Source organism: Palaemon carinicauda, chromosome 11, assembly GCF_036898095.1.
Source record: "Palaemon carinicauda isolate YSFRI2023 chromosome 11, ASM3689809v2, whole genome shotgun sequence".
Classification (NCBI taxonomy): Eukaryota; Metazoa; Arthropoda; class Malacostraca; order Decapoda; family Palaemonidae; genus Palaemon; species Palaemon carinicauda.
The window spans coordinates 89,789,545-89,811,706 of NC_090735.1; the positions used below are offsets into that span (position 1 = coordinate 89,789,545).

Here is a 22,162-nt window from a genome sequence, read left to right on the forward strand (position 1 = left end):
GCGAGCCCATACGATTTTTTTTTTTAAATCGCCGTTATAAGTCCATTACGGGAAACTCTGGCGTCACCAGTTGTGAGGGTTCGAGATGACAGACCATAGACGAGTGATGCTTTATTTCCGACACGGGCAAAGTACACTGACCTGTGCGGACGGCAAAGTAGCAAGGTGACTGACCGACCACGAACAGGTAAAAAATGCGGGACATTTGTATTTTCTACAGTTAACATTACAATAAATATGAAAGCCCACGCTTGACATATAATAATGAAATGTATACAGAGATGAAGGGTAGATGATTCTCCGCCGGACTGAATAAATAATATGTACAGAAAAATATATACAAAGATGATAATGTTGCTGCAAGCGTTGTAGGACGTTGTCCTTACAATATCTCTAAGGTAAAATTTCTCTGGTATATCACTCCCAGGAATATCCCAAGTAGAAGCTGCTAATGAGGAACTTCCATCAGGGTGACATGGCTATCTCACCCAAAAATAGATTTTCCTTACGTGAAAATTCAAAGCACTCTCAGTGTAAAGGAGCGGGGACTATTTGAAATCATCGTGCAGCGTGAATGTTACTGCGAATATGAGAATTTTAACAGGTATTACGTCGTTCTTGGTCGCGAGTTCACGTCACATGTCTGGTGACGTCACATTTCTGGCAGAAAACAAGTTGGGAAATCGAGTGATTTTCTTTCGATTTATTACAGTGTCATATAAGTATTCCTATTATTAAAACAACAGGTACCAATGCCAAGTATTTCTAATAATGTCTCAACAAATATCCCATACCGAACGAGATGATATATTCATATAACTAATAATAATGGCTATAAACAAACTGTATGAAAACTATAATATCCTATAACATACTGGTACTGATATAATATTCATTACAGAGATATTTTCAATAAGTTAAGAATCATGTAAATAATACTCCGTTATTTGTATGTGCACATATTCTCGATACAATAGTGGGGCCTTGAGATTAGCTAAACCAAAGGTAAACAAATAAAAGTACGAAATAGTTGATTATTAAAATGCTCCTAAAATTGGAAAAAACAGAATACAAACATGCCTTAATAAAGCACAATCAAACTCAGCGTCTAAATAAAATTGAAGATTTAGTAATGAACTAAAAGTTTAAATACTGTATGAAGCTTTAAAAATAAATTACCCGTACAGAGAGAGAGAGAGAGAGAGAGAGAGAGAGAGAGAGAGAGAGAGAGAGAGAGAGAGAGAGAGAGAGAGAGTACTAATATGATAACTAATAATAATGGCTATAAAGGAACTGTATAAAAACTACGATATCCTATAACATATTGGTGATGATGTGATATTTATTATGAAGATATTTAGATAAGTTAAGACATTACATTAACAAAACTCCTTGTTATTCTTACGTGGTCATATTCTCGATACTGTAGTGGGATCTTCAGATCAGCTGATCACAACCAAATGTAAAATAAAAATTCACTCATTGTTGCTTGTTAGAATGCTCAAAATTGAAAAAACGGATTTTGATTAAAGTGAAAAATCTATTTTTGGGTGAGAGGGCCATGTCGTCCTGATGGAAGGCTCCTATAGGTAGCCTTCTAAGGGATATTTGCTACAATGATACTCCCAGAGAATTAAACCAAAGGTCTCCAGAATTCCAACTCCTGGCACGAGTATCCAATAAAGGATATCGCATAATATCAGGGGACGTATTCTAGATACGATACAGGGCAATCTTAACCCCAAATAGATTTAACGCTTCGATGTAAGGGGGGAAGAGTGGCAAAAGAAAGGGGTGCCGTTCTAGGTACCGGGTGGATCTCCTTCCCTACTACTACCGCGACGCCATTCCTATTCTTGCCGTTAAGCGGAAATGGCCACATATAAAGTAATTTTGGGAGGGATCATCAACAGGGTGGGTTCCATCAGGATGACATGGCCCTCTCACCCAAAAAGAGATTTTTCACTTTGATCAAAATCTGTTTTTTGGGCTCAGGCCATGTCGTGCTGATGGAAGTATACTAGAGAATTGTCTTGAAATTACAATTAGCGGTGGGTTTGTGCATGTGCCTTCCACCTTGAGTAAATTTCCTTTTTTGGTCTACTAGACCAATATGTGAAATTCCAGAGATCTGTCACGTCCACTAGACCTGGAGCTGGTTTAGTGCCTCCTGCCCCCAGCAAGGAAATGTCGATGTCGACAATAAGGATTCAAGGTTTGTATTTCCCGTTGGAACAAAAAGGAGTTGAAACATATCCTTTACTTCCTTAAGAATGTAAGGTTATTCCTTTAGAAAACATTATTGTGATTTCAAGAATCTGAACATCCTAAAGGGGTTTTAGTAAAACTCTAACATCCTTTGTTAGCTTATAACTGAGGGAGCAGTAATAAGACGCAAATACGGTTAGGTATTCTATTATGCAACTAAATTATAAAATGTAGTTACAGCAAAGTATGAATCTGATCCAGCATTACAACACACAAAAACGCATATTTTCTCATGTAGAAAATATATACAAATACATTATCAGAATAACGCCACTCAATGGAGATGTGAAACCAAATCTATCTGACATAGTCAGATGATCGAAATGCATAAGACACCATAACACACACGTTCACTCGGCACTGGTGTATTGATCAGATATGCACCTACACAGAACAGTGTGTCAACCATAGTTGTGATCTGCAAAAGTGGGTAAGTATACCCATAAACCTGATGCACTGTAAAGTCCCAAAACAGTCCACTGTTCATCGCAGCACTAGACGACAGGTTTAGTCACACTACCTGCCGCCACCACAAAGTGTTTTATCTCTTGTACTTGCTTCGCATAATATTTATAGAAGGCCCTGGATGATTTCCACACAGTGTACGAGCGGAGTCTTTCAAGGTCCATGTGTTGAAAGAAGTTCAACAAAGAAGCAACTTTCCTCAGATCGTGACCCACGGGTGTACTGTCAGGATCAGTTCTGCGAATAAAGTAGGTGAGCTTTGCTCTCAGTTGTCTTAAAGATAGGTTCGATTCTAAAGTTTCGCCTCTGAAGAGCTGTCCTCCTTTGAAGTTTAAAGTTCTTTGAAGATAGACCTTAAGACACTCTACTGGGCAGAGAGAGGCATCTTCCTTCAATGGGCAGATTCTCCAAGGACCCCACCTCTTGGTGGTTAGCTCATTCTTGGTAAGAAAAGCAGGATCGGGAAACAGGTTTAGTTCTCCAGAGTCCAGAAACTGAATATGGCCTTCGTTTCTAGATAAGGCCACTATTTCACTAACTCTAGCCCCTGAGGCTTGCGAACAGAAAAATTACTTTCTGTGTTAAATCCTATAGAGTACAGTTCTCACTATCCAGGTTCGAAGCATAGTGCAAGACTTTGTCCAAAGACTGCGTGATGGGCTTTGGTGGGGCTGCAGGCTTGAATCTAGCGCATGCTTTCGGGATCTTATTATAGATTTTACCTGAGAGGTCCACCTCAAAAGCTTATAGAAGTGGTCTAGCCAGGGTCGATTTACAAGAAGTAATTGTAGTAGAGGCCAGGCCTTGTACGTGGAGGTGTATGAAGAATGCAGGACAGAAATCTATTGATATCTCTGTCAGTTTCCTTGCTTTCACAAAGGTCACCCATTTCTTCCATGACAATTCATATTGTCTCCTAGTTGAACGTGATTTGTACTCCTCGATGAGGTCAACTTTATCTTTTGAGATTCCGAAGTTTTTGCCGGCGAAAAAATCATGAGATGTAGGTTGCTGGTTCTTGAGGATTAAGCGTAGACAGTCGACTTCTGAACCAGTTGAGACAGCACTGGATTTGGCAGTGGAAACAGCTTCAGATTCAACTCTAGGACTATAGGAAACCAACTGCTCTTGGGCCACTTAGGGCTACTACCGCTGCTGTCCCTCTGAAGGATCTTAGCTTGTCGAGGACTCTTAGCAGGAGATTGGTTGGTGGAGGCAGGTAAATACGATTCCACTTGTTCCAGTCTAGGGACATGGCATCCATCGCTTCTGCTTGAGGGTCCAGGTAAGGGGCTACGTAAAGAGATAATTTCTTGTTGTCGTTCGTTGCGAAGAGGTCGATCTGCAGTTCTGGGACTTTTCCTGAGATGAAGGAGAATGAGTCTGCATCTAGGGACCATGCTGTCTCTGTGGGCTTTCGCCTGGATAGAGCGTCTGCCGTCACATTGCGGATTCCTTGTAAGTGAACTGCTGATAAGTGCCATTTCTTCTTCCTTGCTAGGTAGAAGATGGCTAACATCACATGGTTGATGTGGGGTGATCTCGAGCCTTGTCGATTTAGACACTTTACAATCACCTCGTTGTCCAGGACCAACCTGATGTGTATTGATCTACGAGGGAATAGTCTCAACGTCAGGAATACTGCCATAGCTTCCAAAATGTTCATATGAAATGTTTTGAACTGGCGCGACCAATTCCCTTGCACTTTCTTGTCGTGAGAGTGACCTCCCCACCTTCCAGGGAGGCATCCATATGTATCACCACTGATGGTTGTGGTGGTTGCAAGGGAATTATCTGCGCTAGACTCTTGGCTGTTGACCATGGCTTTAATTGCGTGCGCAACAAAGCCGGGGTCAACCTTAGTTGATCTCTTCGAGCGTTTGATGCGTATTTCCTCCAGACTCCTGACGCATCTTTTAGACGTGCCTTTAGCACTAGGTCTGTCACTGCTACGAACTGAAGAGAGCCCAAGACTCTTTCCTGTTGGTGTCTTGAAATCCTCTTGTGACGGATTAGTCTCCTGACAGATCCCGCTATTTCTCTCCTATTCTTAGATGGAATGGAGAGGTGGTGTGACTTTAAGTTCCATTGGATTCCTAACCACTGGAACTGCATAGCTGTTGGAAGATTGTGTCTGCTAGCTTTGTGAATATCCTTGGGGCTGTGTTCAGTCCGAAGGGCATTGCTATTTAGACAAACTTCTTCTTCTGTAGTCTGAATCCTGGGTAGGAGAAAAGACAACTCATCAGGAGTTACCAGTAAGCATCTGCTAGGTCTATTGAGACCGTGTATGCCCCTTTTGGCAGAAGGATCCTTATGTGTTGTAAAGTAAGCATCCGAAACTTGTTGTTCTCGATAAACTTATTGAGTGGAGACAAGTCTAGAATGACTCTGAGTTTGTCTGAGTCTTTCTTGGGAACACAAACCAGCCTTCCCTGAAATTTGATGGACTTCGCGTTCCTTATCACTTTCTTGTTCAAGAGTTCTGAGATATATTCTTCCAACAAGGGGGTAGAGTGTTGGAAGAATTCTGGAAAGCTGGGTGGAATTCTGCTCCATTTCCACCCGAGACCATTCGTAATTAGGCTCTGGGCCCAGGGATCGAAGGTCCAGTGATCCCGAAAGTGATGGAGTCTGCCCCCTACCTCGAACCCCTTATTGCTTGGGGGATCCTACGGATTTGCCTCCGCAACCACGTCCTCCTCAGTTCGAGAGAATTTACCTGCTGAGGAACTTCTCTTAGGACTTTTTCCTTTCTGGCTTGGGCAAAAGGAAGTCAACTGCCTCTCAAAGGTAGGGTTGAAGACTGGTGATTTGGTTACCAGTTGTTGAGGGACCATCTGGAATGTGGTCTGAGGCATTGTGGTCATGGTCATGGCGGGGATTTGTGCCAGTCTTCGTGGTCTCCTTGCCCTCTTGTTCTTGGGTTGGGGACCTCCTTCCGTAGAAGATTTCCTCTTCGAAGACATACCCAACTTTTGGAGAAGGTTCCTGTTCTCCGTTGCTGCCCTCGCAATGACCTCTTGGATCAGTTCCTGTGGGAAGAGGTCTTTACCCCAGATGCTCGAGGAAATCAGCTTCTTTGGTTCGTGCCTGATGGTTGCTGCAGCCAGGATGAACTCTCTGCAAGCTCTCCTCGCTCTGAGGAAAGCGTAAAGGTCTTTCACAAGGGTACCCATGTGAGACTTGGCCAGAAAGAGGAAGATTTCTGGGGCATTATGTTGGCTTGCATTTAGTTCCAAGCAGTTCTGATGAGAGAGAGAGGCTGCAAGTCTCTCCTATGACTCCTGTTCCTTCCTCCGAAGATGGTCTAGCAACTTAGGAAGGTTCTCGTTGAACTGCTGTCCTGCGATCTCCAGGTCTAGTTTGGAGACAGAGAAGGTTAGGTGGACATCCTTCCACTTTTCTTTGCAAGTAGGCAGTGCGAGAGAGAATGGCTTACATTCTTCTAGAGTCGGGCAGGGTTTTCCCTCGTCGGCAGCCTTGACGTCAAAGTCTAGTGCTTTCTCCGTAAAGGGAAATGAGATTGAGGAAGGTGCAAGAAAGGTGGGGTGCTTCTTGCTCAGTGCCGAGACTTTGGAATTGATATATCCGGGTCCCTTCAGGGTCTTCAGGAGGATGGCCTGCGCCTTATCGTGTTCAAACACGATGACCTCTTTAGGGACCGTTTCTTCTCGGGTCGCATTTTTGTCCCGCAGTCTCACATAGCACTCGGGATAAGAGGAGAAGTTAGGCCAGAACTCAAGGTCTTTGATCTATCTGGCCCCAACTTCTCGGAAACGAACAGTTTCCCATCCATCATGGGCATATGCGTACCTCCAAGGATTAGTTTCAGAGCAATGAGGGAGATCAGACACTCTAAGAGGCTTCTTAGAAGTGCCCCTGGTGGTTCTGAGACGGTCGATCTTCTCCTGCATGGTCCTTTGCTGCTTCCTGAACGATTCCTGCATAGCTTTTTGTTCCTGTTGGAATGACTCTATCATGCGTTTTAGAGATGTCAGAATCTCTTCACCCGCATTAGCCTGAGCAACAGGTTGTGGAGTTGGAGCAGAGGACGCTGAAGGCAGTGGTTGATATGCGGCCACGGCAAACTGGGGGTTGTATGGCGCTGTTGAAAGGGATTCTTCTTCCTTCACTTGGGGAGGATCCTCGTCCTCTTCAGGGATACCTTGCAGTAGGTCCTGTTGAGTGTCGGAACACACTTCTGACATCCTCTCTTGATGGATGTCCATGCCCTCTAGGACCTTGTTGATGTCTGAGTCGACCTTCAGCTGGATGAAGGGGAAGAGTAGGCACCTCAGGGAGTCATTGGGTAGGTATAGTCCTGGTGAGTTCTTCTGGAACCCCCTTACCCATTTGTGAAGGGTATCACTCGCTGTGTCCCTAGCCTCTAGGGTAACTAGAGGGGTTTCACAGAAACCATTGGCCAACAGGGTTGAGCAGATGGAGCAACCCTTTGGGTCCCAATACTTCAGGATCCCTGTGACGATGCAGCAGGGCATGAGACCTACACATCTTGTGGCCACAGAAGTCCCTCCCCTTGTGGTTGTAGAACATCGCTCCGTACTTCCCTGTAGCGTCATCTTGTAAAGAGAAATACTTTTCATGTGTATGTTGTTTTATATACCAGTGATATAAAAGCATACAGTGTATAATAACAATAGTAATCACTAATGCATATGGTAGCTTAGGATAGTAAGCTTGAAAGGAAATAAGAAAAGACACATATCTGAATTTCCTCTCCCATGCTACTGCTGAGACCTCCGTCAGTATTAATATTCAGTTTCCCTGATAGGGAAGATACAAGGTAGAGAAACTCTAGAAACTATAGTTAGAGTTATTAAGTAGTTTATACCAACATTATCCACCTGTAGTAATGTATTAATACCGTTCGGGTATTGTAAATCCCCGATGATCAAGGAAAACCATCTGGGTGTTAAGGGATTACTCAACCTCAAACAAAATATCATGGTCTCTACAATCGTCTACGATAGGGAACACAGAAGATGTTAGAAAACATATGTACTACTGTATAATTATATACAGTAGTCTGCCGGCAGTCACTGCCGGTTCTGGGTTAGTACCTGACGGCGCTAACCGAAAGAAAGAGAGAAAGGTGGTAGTGAGACGAAGGAACTAACTGCCGCCGGTAGAACACCTGCCGGTAACGCAATCATCCTAGCAAGCCAGGGTGATTGTCAGAATACTGGTGAAAGAACACACTTAAATTATTGAATTTAACTGTGAAAAGGGAGACCAAAATACACCCACGAAAGAATTAATACTCAACTTTCCAGATGACAAGGATGCTGGAGATTGCATGGTGAAAATAGGGTCCAAAACTTGAAAAAAAAAAAAAAAAAAAAAACACCAGGGTAAGGGAGAGCACAAAAATCTTAGCAGGCTACAAGAATAGGAATGGCATCGCGGTAGTAGTAGGGAAGAAGATCCACCAGGTACCTAGAAAGGCACCCCTTTCTTTTGCCACTCTTCCCCTTTGCATCGAAGCATTGAATCTATTCGGGGTGAAGATTGCAATGTGTCGTATCTAGAATATGTCCCCTGATATTATACGATATCCTTTATTGGGTACTCGTGCCAGGAGTTGGAATCCTGGAGACCTTTGGTTTAATTCTCTGGGAGTATCACTGTAGCAAATATCCCTTAGAAGGCTACCCATAGGAACCCTTCCATCAGCATGACATGCCCTGAGCCCAAAAATAGAATTTTAAAAAAATGCTTATAGGCAGACATTGTTATTGTTCGTTACATCACGGCATGGAAAATGTGAGTGATGATTCTTTCTTAAGCGAGTGTCTCGAGATAAATATTTTTGTATTCATTATTTTACCTTAAGTATTTAGGTACTTTAAATTTCTCTCTACTACAACTCAAGCCTGCTATTCTAGAGGTATGGTTGTCCACACACGTAAGCCAGACTTGCTAATTGCCTTTTAGTTTTAGTTTTTATTTTGTAAGCCAAATGTTTAGAGTTAGGATTATCTTTGTCCCCTGGAATTGCAAGATTTATCCTTGTATTCTAAATAAGCGTATTGCTTAAAACTCACAAACCACAAGTGTTTCAAGCCTGTCCTAAATTAGAGATGGCACCTCAAGACCACTGGCCTACACATAGAGATGCGCTGTTGTTGAGGGAGGGAAGCTGGACGTGGCCGACCTGAACTCGACCTCACAAAATTACAGGCCACAGTGCTAAACGTTACTGCCAAGGTCAATTGCCCCCGAGTCAACTTCGTGCTCCCACTCTCCCCCTCTAGCCTGTCCCCTTGCACAATAATGGACCCAGATTCCACAAAGGAAAAGGACCAGCAGATACCTTGAGTGTTATTAAGGAAAAGCATCCAGTTCTGCCCAAACCTCTGATCCAGACTGGCGGAAAGTAGGAAGGGGCCATTGATCTCGCTAAACAAGTGCAGTAGGCCTAGGGAGGTAAAACTGAAGACCGCCATTCTGTGGACACGGGCGCCCAGAATAGAAAAAAATCTTGTGAGTTCAATTAATGGGCATTCACCCTTTAGATAAGTTTCTATTTGTCTCTTAAGTTAAGTTTAGGTAATGTTCTGGCATTACATTTTTTGGGCTGCATGCATGCAAATTAATGTAATTTTACTTTTTTGTGTGTTGGTAATTCCTTGAGGTCACTGACTACATGTTGGTACCTCACAGCAGCCTACCGCATAAGTTATTTACCATAAGATTTTGATTTTAGTTATTCCATTTGAGGGTTAATCCGACGTGTTCATTCAGTTTATCAATTTCAATGTTTTTTGTTGTAAATTGTGGTTAATATTTCATTTATTAATTTTGCCATTTGAATCAATCATTATTGAATTACTCTGATTCTCTTCTTTATTGTTATAAATTAATTAGAATAGATTACAAACATTGGTATCTTTAACCCCATTATTTAAATTCTACCAATCTATAGTACAGTATTGGTAAGATGCACCCGGGATGTTGAGAGTAACCCACTGTAGGTATAGGTAAGTTGGTATAAGCGAGTGTACGCTTCTTTAACTTACTGCTTTGAAGGTGAAGATTCCAATTTAACTTTACTTATATACATTACTGCTCCCATCTATTGCCATTGTCTCAATAATTACTTAACGTAAGATTCTTATCCAGCATTTCACTAGGGTCCCGAGGACGGGGCCGAAACAGAGCCTAAGAATGTAGATAACCTTAGACCTGACAAAGCTACAGTAGGCCATTAAATTACTTTTATTTCTCATGTGGAGTTTTCAGCCCTCTGGACAGAGTACAATTTCTTTTTTTTTCATTTAGAGTGAAGGTATGTGAACTACATCATCAAAGTTATTAGTAGGGTGTTTGTTTCTTGAGTGATAGTACTCCTTTTCCTCCCCTGCTGATCTTTGCCTTGAAGTAGGGAGACTTTCCCGGAACAACAAGTTCCCACTCAATAATTAAATGAAAACACATTTCTCTACAGTCATGACTTGTTAGAATGCAATGTTCTCTGAAATCAGCTGAGAGAGAGAGAGAGAGAGAGAGAGTATTCACTTGATAACTAATAATAACTTGAAACAAACATTATGAAAAAAATGATATCCTATAAAGCTAGAAAATGAAATAATGATATACGGTAAGAAAATATTGATAAAATAGACTAAGATGATTACAGTTTCATGACACAAAATAATGTATCTACAGAAATTTCATACTTTATGATTTATTACGTCCAGACTGAGTTAGGGCCTGTCTCTCGAAACCTAACCTAGTCGTAAGTCAATGATTACCTATTACACTTGAACAATAATGTCATCATTCTTTCAACAGTGACGAATACGAAGATAGCGGTGGGGTGCAAACAGATGTACTTGTGACATTGTCCTCAACTTGGATGATGATTCCTATCTCAGAGGGAATGACATAGTAAAGTAATAACATCACTCATAGCAGACAAATTTCAGCAATTGAGGTGTTGTGTCAAGTTATAGTGAGTCTAAACTTTAGGGGTCTCCCTTATGCTGAGTCCATGTTTTGAAGGTCGTTACACTGACCCTAGAGCAGGGGAGACAATATTTCTTTCTACTAACAGTATGCCGTATTGGATTACCTGTTATAGCCTTTCACAGGAAAGTCCTTGGAGATTACAGAGCATATTAACCTCAAAACTCTAAACAATACATTTAAAAGGCTTTACATAATTTGGAGAGGTAAACAGTCAACTTATCAAGCACAAGTTTATTAGTAGACTGAAAGACTAAGCCTGTATAGCGTACCCACACTGCGGTTATTTCCATTAACTACTAGATTGTCTCAATACTATACTAGAGGCCTATGCCTACTGAAAAAATAGAAAACAAGAAATTTTTAGTTTTATGGTAAACACTGATGTAAGCCAAGCTTCTAGAGAAAAGTAATATGAACATCAGGGGAGGTTCACAAAAATAATAATACTCAAACACTCTCTCAAACTGACAGAACATCCAACAGCAATGACCTCAATGAGAATACTGAAGGATGGACTCTTCTTGCCATACAATGCCATATCCACAGCAATAGTATACCAAAGGGGCACGGCAACAGTGTGTGAGGGAAAATATGAAATTTTAAAGTTTAATGTATATAGATGTAAAAAGCTACAGAGGTGCAGATATTCGTAGTAATCACCAGCTCCTCAATCCCACACTGAAATTAAAACTGAAAGCAGATAGATTACCTAGGTTTGATACAACAAAGCTTCTAGAAGATAAGCACAGTGAAACATTTGCAATTGAACGTAAGAATTGCTTTACAGTCTGAGAGACTTTGAGAGACGAAAAACAGACAATTAATGAAGAATGGAGTGAAATTATGAAAATATATCAGTTAATTGGTAGAGACATGCATGCAGTTACAAGGAGAAAACCATGGATATCAAAGGGTACTTGGGATTACTATGAAAAGGAGACAAAGACATAAATTGAATGTTGAAGGTTTTTTAGGAAGTAATGAAAATTACAAAGTAGTGGCTATGGTGTAAGAATTGCTCATAGAAATAATAATGAAATCTCTACTGGGGCAAAGAAGAGGCATATACCCATCTAAAAGAAAGATGGATCTGTTTCAACAATAGAAGATGAAGAAAGGAAACATTGGATGGAACACTTCAGCGAGGCCATGAATAGGAGATATGAATGGAATAATTTGAGGGAGACCTTAATGTGCCCATGAATGAATTCAGTGTGTTTGATCGAAGATATCATTAAAAAACTCAAGAGATGGAAAGACCCTGGATGCGATGGAATAAGTGCTGAGATGATATTGGCCGAAAATGAAGTAACTTGTACCAACCGTGTGTCACACGATCGTACATAGTAACGACATTTCATTTTGTATATATATTATGCTTGTATCTTCGCTCTCCCCTCGCACTAAAAAGAACCTGAAATAACATGTATCTTTTTCTCACCGTTAACTGTTAACCGGTGTGGTATTGAACTGGAAATTTCCTGTTGCATTGAACCTGAAATAATGTGTCTGTTTTTCTCACCGTTAACTGTTAACCGGTACAGTGTCGGTTGAACAAGAAATTTCCTGTTGCATTGAGTTTTTGTATATAAAGGCGAGTGTCTGTAATAAAGTTACTCAGTTGCTTTCATCCTGTCTTTGAGTCACAACCTTCTCTCGGCTCATCACATTGGTGACCCCGGAAGTTGACTCGCTCCTCCCGCCTTCCACCCCCCCTCGCCCCATCGTCGTAGGTACTATGGCGTACTCTACGGAAGTTGGCGCTGCGGCTCCCCCATTGAAACTTTCGTCATTCGCCAGTGGAGAGGCATTTGCTTGGTTTCAGCGTGCAGAAGTCCAGTTCGCATCAGGGGCGTGACTCGCTCAACCACCAAAGCAGATTATGTTCTCGCGGCGATACCCGAGGACACCTTCCCAGAAATATCCGACTGGCTTTGTGAATAAGGAGACACCCCAATAGCGTATAACGCCCTCAAAACATACCTTCTGCAGCAGTACTTGCTGTCGCCAGCCACCCGTGTAGCAAAGCTTTTTCAGCTCTCTCAACAACCGTTGGGGGACCAAAGGGCTTCGCTCGCCGTCAGGGAAATGGCCGGTATTGCTCGCCTGCAACCTGCCGCAGACGGCTCTCCTCGAGAGGTGAACCTACTTCGTGCCCTTTGTATACGACGTTTACCCGAACCTGTACGCGCTGCCATACCCGATGTCGACAGGTTACCCATAAAGGACTTGATGACCAAAGCCGACGCCCTTATGGACAGCCACTTCAAGACCTCCATCAACGCCTCCACTCCTAACGAAGAGGACGCCTATTCAACGTCAACCGAAGCTGGTGTGAATGCCGTAGGACATACACGCCTACCCCGTGACGTGCCGAAGCAGCGACAAAGCCACCCACCACCCACCACACGCTCGCACCCCAACCAACAACTTCTACAGCCACTTACTACCTCCCATCCGCCGAAGTTTTGCTACTACCACACCAGATTTGGGGCAACCGCGAGGAAATGTGCCAAGGATTGTCAGTGGCCAAAAACATGTAAGTAGGTCATCGCTCGTGATGGTGGTCTCCCGTGTTTCTAATCTTTTCTTTTTACAAAATGTAGGAATGGGCGTGCAATTTTTGGTAGACACGGGTGCTTGTCGTTCCATTTTGCCAAGGGAACTCTTCAGAACAAGACGTAGTCTGTCTACGACTGCCGACGTCCGCTTGGTAGGTGTCAACGGATCTGCGATACTCACCTACGGTTACGAGAACCTCACATTATCGTTTGGAAACCGTAAATTTAATTGGAAGTTTCTCGTTGCTGACGTCACATTGCCAATCCTCGGTGCGGATTTCCTCTCTCATTTCCACCTTCTGGTCGATGTCGCCCACCGACGATTGGTCAACGCAGACTCGTACTTGTCGACATCTCTTCAACCCACCCCCTCCAACCTCGTTCTCCACATCAGCGCACCCACGGATGCCTACGTCCATCTCCTCAGGTCGTAACCGGAAGTTTTCCGTCCAGAGCTTCGCTAAACGCCCACGGCTCCTGCCAAGCACGGTATTTATCACCATATTAAGACGACAGGACCCCCAGTCTTCGCAAAATTCAGACGTCTGGCATCGGAACGATTGGCAGCCGCCAAACAGACGTTCGCCGAAATGGAGGAAATGGGCCTTTGCTGAAAGGCCTCCAGCCCATGGTCGTCACCTTTACACATCGTTCTGAAGAAAGACGGCACCCTCCGTCCATGCGGGGATTACAGGCGCCTGAACATGCAAACAGAACCGGATCACAACCCCCTCCCAAACATCGCCGAAGTGATCTCCAACCTGCAAAAAGCGAAGGTTTTCTCTACGCTTGACATCCTGAAGGGGTATTATCAGGTGCCTATGAACCCAGAAGACATCCCTAAGACTGCCATCACCACTCCGTTTGGTACATACACCTTCAATTGCTCCTGTTTTGGCCTTCATAATGCTGGGGCCACGTTTCAACGTCTCATGGATGGCATCTTAGGGGACCTCCCCTTCTGTGTATGTTATGTGAACGACATACTTGTGTTCTCCTCAAGAGAGGAACACCTCCGTCACCTGCTCACCGTGCTCGACCGCCTACAACAAAACGGCCTTGTAGTCCGGTACGACAAGTGTACCTTTGGCGCCAACGAAGTGTCGTTCTTAGGGCACCGCATCACTCCTGAAGGAGTCTATCCCCTCCCTGAGAAGGTACCAGTCGTTTCGGACTTCCCTGTGCCCTCGACCGTCAAAGCTCTGCATGAATTCTTGGGCATGATCAACTATTATCATCGTTTTCTGCCAGCCATTGCCGCCACTCTTGCTCCCCTCTACGCCTCCCTCAAGGGCAAGCCAAAGGACCTGAAGTGGGGTCCCCTTCAAGAAGCGACCTTCTGCAATGCAAAAAAGGCCCTATCAATCACTGCGGCTCTCACTTTTCCTATCCCACATGCCCCTCTCCTTCTCTCCACCGATGCCAGCAATGTCGTTATTGGTGCAGTACTCGAGCAGGTGGTCAATGGCTCGCCCCGTCCAGTGGCCTTCTTCAGCAGAAAACTGTTCAAGGCAGAATCGGGTTATTCTACCTTCGATCGCGAATTGCTGGCAGTGCACTTGGCTGTCCGTCACTTTCACCATTTCTTAGAAGGTATGCCCTTAGTCATTTGCACAGACCACATGCCTCTGGTGCACGTCTTCACACGACAGTCTGACTCCTGGTCCGCCCGTCAACGCCCACATATCTCTGCCGTGGCTGAATACAATTGCACACTTCAATACGTACCTGGGAAAATGAATCCCATTGCCGATGCCCTGTCAAGAAACAAGTTGGCTGCAGTTCAACTGGGATTGGATTACAACACCTTGGCTGAAGCCCAACGACAGGATTCAGAGTATCAAGCATGTAGGACATCCTGCACGTCCCTCTGTTGGGAATACTTCCCCCTCAAAGACTCCAACACCACCCTCCTCTGTGACGTTAGTACTGGTAGACCGCGACCTTGGATTCATGCTCCCATGCGCCAGCAGGTGTTTGATTTCATTCATGGCCTTTCACATCCCTCGTGCCGTTCTACTGCACAGCTGCTGAAGATGAAGTTCATTTGGCACGGCATTTCTAAGGATGCTAAGGATTGGGTCCGCGCCTGTACTTCTTGCCAAACTTCCAAAGTACACTGACACACAGATTCAGTAGTGGGCACCTTTCCTCAACCTCAGCGTTGTTTTTCACACAATCACGTCGACGTTGTAGGCCCTTCACCCACATCACAAGGACATCGTTACCTGTTTACCATCATCGACCGCTCCACTCGTTGGCCTGAAGCCATTCCCATGGAAACTGCAACGTCTGCCTCATGTACATCTGCCTTACTCTCAGAATGGATTGCAAGATTTGGTATCCTTGAGCATATTACTTCTGACAGGGGTATCACTTTCACCTCTCAAAATTGGACATCATTAGCGAATCTCCTGGGCATCACCCTACATCAAACAACTGCCTACAACCCCGCTGCCAAGGGAATGGTTGAACATTTTCATCGCACCCTCAAAGCAGATTTGATGTCCCGCTGCAAGGATTCCAACTGGTTTACTCAGCTTCCCTGGGTCCTCCTGGGACTAAGGACCACTCCTAAAGACACCCTCGATATCTCGGCAGCTGAAATGGTGTATGGCGACCCGTTGGTCATCCCTGCCAAATTTTTTCCTTCTACAACCTCCTCCGACGATCTCCAGCGCATACGTCACGTCATGGGAAAATTTACTCCATGCCACCAGACTTACAAGCCCCCAGCGAAGCATCACATACCGACAGACTTGCACTCTGCAACGCACGTCTTCCTGCGCAACAACACTAACAAGCCACCGCTAACGCCCCCTTACACGGGCCCTTATCTTGTGATCCGACGCAGTCCGAAAGCATTCCTACTAAACATTCGTGGCAAAGAAGACTGGGTCTCCATTGATCGTCTAAAACCTGCTTATCTCCTGCCAGATGACCCGCATACAGTTCGCCTCTCTAGATCAGGGTGCCCTATTTAACATTTACAGTATGTCATTTTTAGGGGGGCAGCCATGTACCAACTGTGTATCACACGATCATACATAGTAACAACATTTCATTTTTTGTATATATTATGCTTTGTATCTTGGCTCTCCCCTCGCACTAAAAAGAACCTGTAATAACATGTATCTTTTTCTCACCGTTAACTGTTAACCGGTGTGGTATCAGTTGAACAGGAAATTTCCTGTTGCATTGAACCTGAAATAATGTGTCTGTTTTTCTCACCGTTAACTGTTAACCGGTACAGTATCGGTTGAACAAGAAATTTCCTGTTGCATTGAGTTTTTGTATATAAAGGCGAGTGTCTGTAATAAAGTTACTCAGTTGCTTTCATCCTGTCTTTGAGTCACAACCTTCTCTCGGCTCGTCACAGACTCTCAGAATACTTACAAGATTATTTTATGGAACGTGGCATGAAGAGACAAAACCTGATGAATGGGAGCTACGAGTGTTTGTGAAAATTGCCAAAAAAAAAAAAAGATCTGACTGATTGGAATAATTACAGAGGCATCACACTTATGTCTCTTGTCATGAAAATATATAGAATGCTCATTCTAAAGAGGCTAGATTGATGAAAACCTGAGAGATGAAGAAGCAGGATTTATAAAAGGTAGAAGTTGTACTGACTAAATTTTCATCTTGCTGCATGTTGTACAGCAATGTGTAGAATATAGAAATCCTCTTTCGATGGCATTTGAGGACTATGAAAAATTCTTTGACAGTGTGCACCAGCCAATTTTGCGGAGAGTCCTGCGTTAATATGGAGTTTCTCTTACACATATAAATATGATTAAGTCTGTTCATGAGCATAGTATGGAATCAACTTTTATATATACCGATAGCTCCAAATCTGATGCTGGCATTGGATTTGGAATATAAAGTAGTTCTTCCATATTTACTGCTGAATTATACGGCATACTAACCGCTATTGAGAACATAGCGCTAAAAGAGGGGGCAATTCTTCTACCATTTATAGTGACTCAAGAAGTGTCCTTCAAGCTTTAGAAGGTTTTAATTCTAGTAACCCCTTAGTTTTGAAGATTTTAGAGTGGCTTTTAATTATTGGCCTGAAAGGTATAACAGTTCGATTTTGCAGGGTTCTGGCACACATAGGTGTATCTGGAAATGAAGAGGCCGATTCACTGGCAAAGAGTGCTGCAGCCGAGTTGCTACCAAGAAGGTATCCCATTCTTTGCAATGATTTTTACCAGTAGTTAAGAATTTTATTTTTTTCACTTGGCAACCGCATTGGGATAGTTTAACCGGAAATAAGATGAGAGAAATTGCGATTGTTATATCCCCTTGGATATATAATGGGATGCCCCCAAAGTGGGAGACTACTCTTTGTTGTTTCCGCATTGGTCACAAACGAATAACACATGAATTTCTTCTGGCTGGCCAACAACAATCATATTGCAACGACTGTTTGATACCCTTGACAGTGAGGTATTTGTTGACTGAATGCCCCGCTTATAGCACAGAAAGAAATAAATATATGTTTGAGGCTCGGGGTAAAGATGGCAGGTTCATTCTTGACAACGACCTTGGACATGATGTGTCGTACAATGCTAGTGGCATTTTTAAACTTATATCAGAAGCCGGTCTTCTTCATTCTATTTAACTTCTATGACAATTATTTTTCTGGTTTTAATTGAATATTCTTTTGATCTTTATCTATAATACATGATATCGGTGTCAATGACCTTCAATGTCTGGATGCCAGAGAATTTCAAATCAATCAAGTGCAAAGTTAAGGTTAGTGAAGTCCTGTGGAATAAATTTCCAGTGAACAGTGGAGTACTCCAAGGGAATGTGTTGTCACCTGTTATTTATCCTCCTCATGGATTTTATAATGCATAGAACAGTTGGGGATGGAGGAGAAAGATTGGACTAGATTGGTAAGATGAAATTAACAGACCTAGAGTATGCTGATGATGCTGTCCTTATTAGCAAATTTCTACAGGATTTGCAAAGTTTGCTTACCAAAAGGATGAAGTATCACAAGAGGTTGGGCTCAAGATAAACTGTAGAAAGACAGAGATGGTGAGAACAGAATATGCAATGAAAGATGAAATTTCACTGGTAGGAGAAAGATTAATGAGGTGGAATCATTTGAATATCTAGGAACTATGATCTCTAATACAGGGTCTTTAGAATTGAAGTTTAATGAAAGATTGAAAAAAGTAAATCAGGCAATGGGTAGATTAAGTAAAATTTGGAAATCAAATAGCCTGAAATTATTTTAAAAAATCAGGCAATATATTAGTTTAGTGAGATCGGTGTTACTGTATGGACATGAGTCATGATATGTCGATGAAACAATATCCAACAGATTTTGTAGATTTGAGAACAAAGACCTCAGAAGAATATTGGGAGTTAAATGGCAGGGCAGGATTAGAAATGCAATGATAAGAGAGATTACTCAAGTGCCATATGTGGATGAGACCATGGTGAGGGGTAGATGGAGATGGTTTAGGCATGCTCTTCACATTCGCCAAGAGAGATTAGTTCACCAAACTTTCAACTGGGCTACACAAAGCACTAGAAGAGTTGGAAGACCCAGGCCTACATGGCTAAGGACTATGAAGTGTGAGGTATGAGATAATAAATAGAGAAGTATTGACTTAAAAGCTCATGACAGAGACGACTACCGAAATCTAACTACAGCCTTTTGCGTCGATAGGCATAGGAGATGATGATGATGAGATGATAAATGGAAAAGTATTGAATTAAAAGCTCAAGATAGAGACGACTAGCGAAAAACTAACTACGGCCCTTTGCGTGGATAGGAATAGGAGGAGATGATGATGATAAGGATGAGGTGTTGACATAATCGAAGCTCTAAGGATGAAGCCATGTGAACCTCAAACGTTTCATAGAAATAAATACTTTAGTAAAATGGCATAAGGTAACTTACCTTGGAGTGTAAGGCTGAGCTATGTAAAGAGGTGCCTGAGTGAACATCTCTGGTGAAGAATAAGATATTTCTTCGTTTCCTGTATTTTGCAATTCTCTATCACCCGATAGATCCTGAGTCTGATATCTGTAGTGCAGCAAAAAAAAAAAAAAAGATGGGAAAGACAGTGGTTTTTTATATTCCAATCATGTTTCTTTTTTATTATCAATGATTCATTATCATACAAGAGTTCACAATGTGAAGCAATTCTTTAGCATACGAAAGGGTACTGTATATCAGGAAAAAGCAATTACATCCTGATTCCATCTAGAGATAATATCAAGGAAAATTTCCTTACATCCAAGTAATTACATAATTACAATTTAGTTTTGTTCTAGTTTGGCTGTTTCATGTGTTTGGGTTGAGAAGTGTCCATGGCTTGCCTGTTTGTTGAATAGTCTATTTCCAATTGCTTACCGGTTTTGTCTAAATAAGCCAGACAGTTCTTTCTACAATACTGAGGAACTTCCTCAAACTGTTTCAAAAATTCTTACTGGTTAAGTACAGTATGTGCAGTAAGTATATTTTATCCAGCAATGCTAGCTTACTTTTATTTTAGTGTTCTTTTCTTCAGGTTATTGACTCATATTGAGTCAAGTAAAGCTTGAATTTGAGTCTTTTCATCAGATAAAATGTCACTTATACTTATGAGGGGGTTGAGAATCACTAACCTAATAGAGTGATTTGGATGAACTGAACTATACATTTGTTGAAAGTATTAGCCTTCAGATACGAATTCAAATTTCTACTATTAAGCTATGTCATCTTCCTGCTTCTATCTACCTTGATTTATAATTTTCCATCCTACAAGATGCAAAACTATAGACTCCTTTAGGGTAAAGCCCATTTTTTCTTCAATTTTTCTTTTGATTTTATAAAACCTCGAGTAGATCAGGTTGCCCATAATTTATCCCTTTTCCCCTGTTCAAAAGCTGCAATTACTATCTACTTTATTTTCTCTAATGAGAAAGTTATCTGCAAAGGACTAAGAACAGCTGTAGGCTGACAGAATATTCTCAACATTTAATGGTAAGTACTTTACTAGATTACTAACATGTTGGTTCCAAGGTCCATTCTTCTTGGTCCACTGACATCTAAAGAACCATATGGATTTGTGGGTGGAGAGTAGCAATCTCCTGACGTAAATCTTAAGATGTTATACACTTCACCTTTGTCATCAAATACACGAATACAGCCTGGAACTTCACCTCCTAAGGAAAAGAAAATTTATAAGACATATTGAATGGTTGTTTGTTTAACTGTGAAAAATTATTATGAAGTAATTTTCGGGGTTAACTAGTAATCTGAAACTCATTAACAGTTGATTCACAGGTTCTGTAACAGTATATATTTTTTCATTTTAATGAATACGATAAGTTACTGAAAGGAATGGGATAGAACAAATAGCATTTCATATACCACAATGATTCCTAAGAAAAGAATTGGAATATTAAAGCAACGTCATCAGGAATAACAAAGTTACTATAAAGTGAATTTTAAGTTGACAACTTCAAATATCATTTTATACATTACATGATTACCCAAATGTCACTAATTTATGCAAGTGGTTTTGTTATAATCCAATGTAGACCATAGCTACCCAATGAAAAATTAGAACTGTTTGCTTTAGCTATTCATGATAGTCATTCACCATCCACAGAAACCAAGAGTAGGGTAATTCTCCCATCAAACCTCTCCCTATTCTCATTTTTTTTATTGAGGCACAATTTTACTCACTCACAGGGGTGCCCGTTTAGCTCGGAAGTTTTTTCTAGTAGCTGATTGATTGGAAGTATTTTGTCCGAATAGCATTATTGTTTTTAAATAATCACCAAGTAAACGGATTTTGAGCGAATCGAAAAATCTATTTTTGGGTGAGACAGCCATGTCGTCCTGATGGAAGGTTCCTTAAGGTAGCTTTCTAAGGGATATTTGGCTACAGTGATATTCCCAGAGAATTTAACCATTAGGTCTCCAGAATTCTAACTCCTGGCGCGAATATCCTTAAATTTCTTTCAAGGATGTCGCATAATCAGGGGATGTATGCTTGATACGACACAGCAATCTTCACCCCGAATAGTGTTTTCGCTTTGAGGGGGAAAGTGGCAAATTTAGAAGCGGAGCCATTATCAAGGTACCCTTTCCTCTCATACTACTGAAGGGTATCTAGATGGCGCTGTAGTCAACCCAGCGAACTATTCCTTGTAGCGTTGAGCCTGGTGCTACAGATATATTAGTTTCGGGAGGGATCCTGCCAAGGCCTTTTCCATCGAAAAGGAGGGCGAGTCCAACAGGACGACATGGCTATCTCACCCAAAAATAGATTTTTCACTTCGCTCAAAATCCGTTTTTTGGGCTCAAGCCATGTCGTCCTGATGGAAGCTTACCAGAGAATTACTAGAAAGTACTGTATCTGAGGATTTTTAAAAGTGCCTTAAACTTGGGAGAATTTTTCCTCTTGGTCATCCAGACCACTGAGACATATGGCGTTACCGTTATACGTCATTACTGCTAAGCATAAACCATGTTAGTGCTTCCTGCCTCCTGCAGGGAAGTCATACTAGACTTGAGAAAGGAGGTCTCAAGGTTTGCATATAGTATCAGAACAAACATAGTATTCCTACATACAGGTCTCTGTATGTATTACATATTGAAACAACCATTATTACATAATGTTGTATTATTTGTCAAAACAAGGGTAGAGCTACATTTTTTGTTCATGATAAAATATATGCAGTTTTATAGAAGGGTAAGCAAACTCTATTGTATTTTTATTGTAATTCAATGGTAGGGCGAAATAAGACGCAAATACCCATTGATAATTTATTGGCAAGAATTGACCAATATGACATAACAGGTATAGTATACATACTTGTATATATAATGAGAAACATAAAAAGGAAATTAAACA

At 41.9% G+C, this 22,162-nt stretch overlaps 1 protein-coding gene across 1 annotated transcript in view; it reads right to left on the reverse strand.

The window, feature by feature from the left end:
* Positions 1–22,162, reverse strand: part of LOC137649723 (protein OSCP1-like) — a 534,719-nt gene that overhangs the window by 48,808 nt on the left and 463,749 nt on the right. Inside the window, exons 5-6 of the mRNA XM_068382681.1 lie at positions 20,306–20,462; positions 19,213–19,338 (exon numbers count right to left, since the gene is read on the reverse strand). Of these exons, the coding sequence (XP_068238782.1) occupies positions 19,213–19,338; positions 20,306–20,462 (283 nt within the window). The remainder of the gene's footprint in view (positions 1–19,212; positions 19,339–20,305; positions 20,463–22,162) is intronic.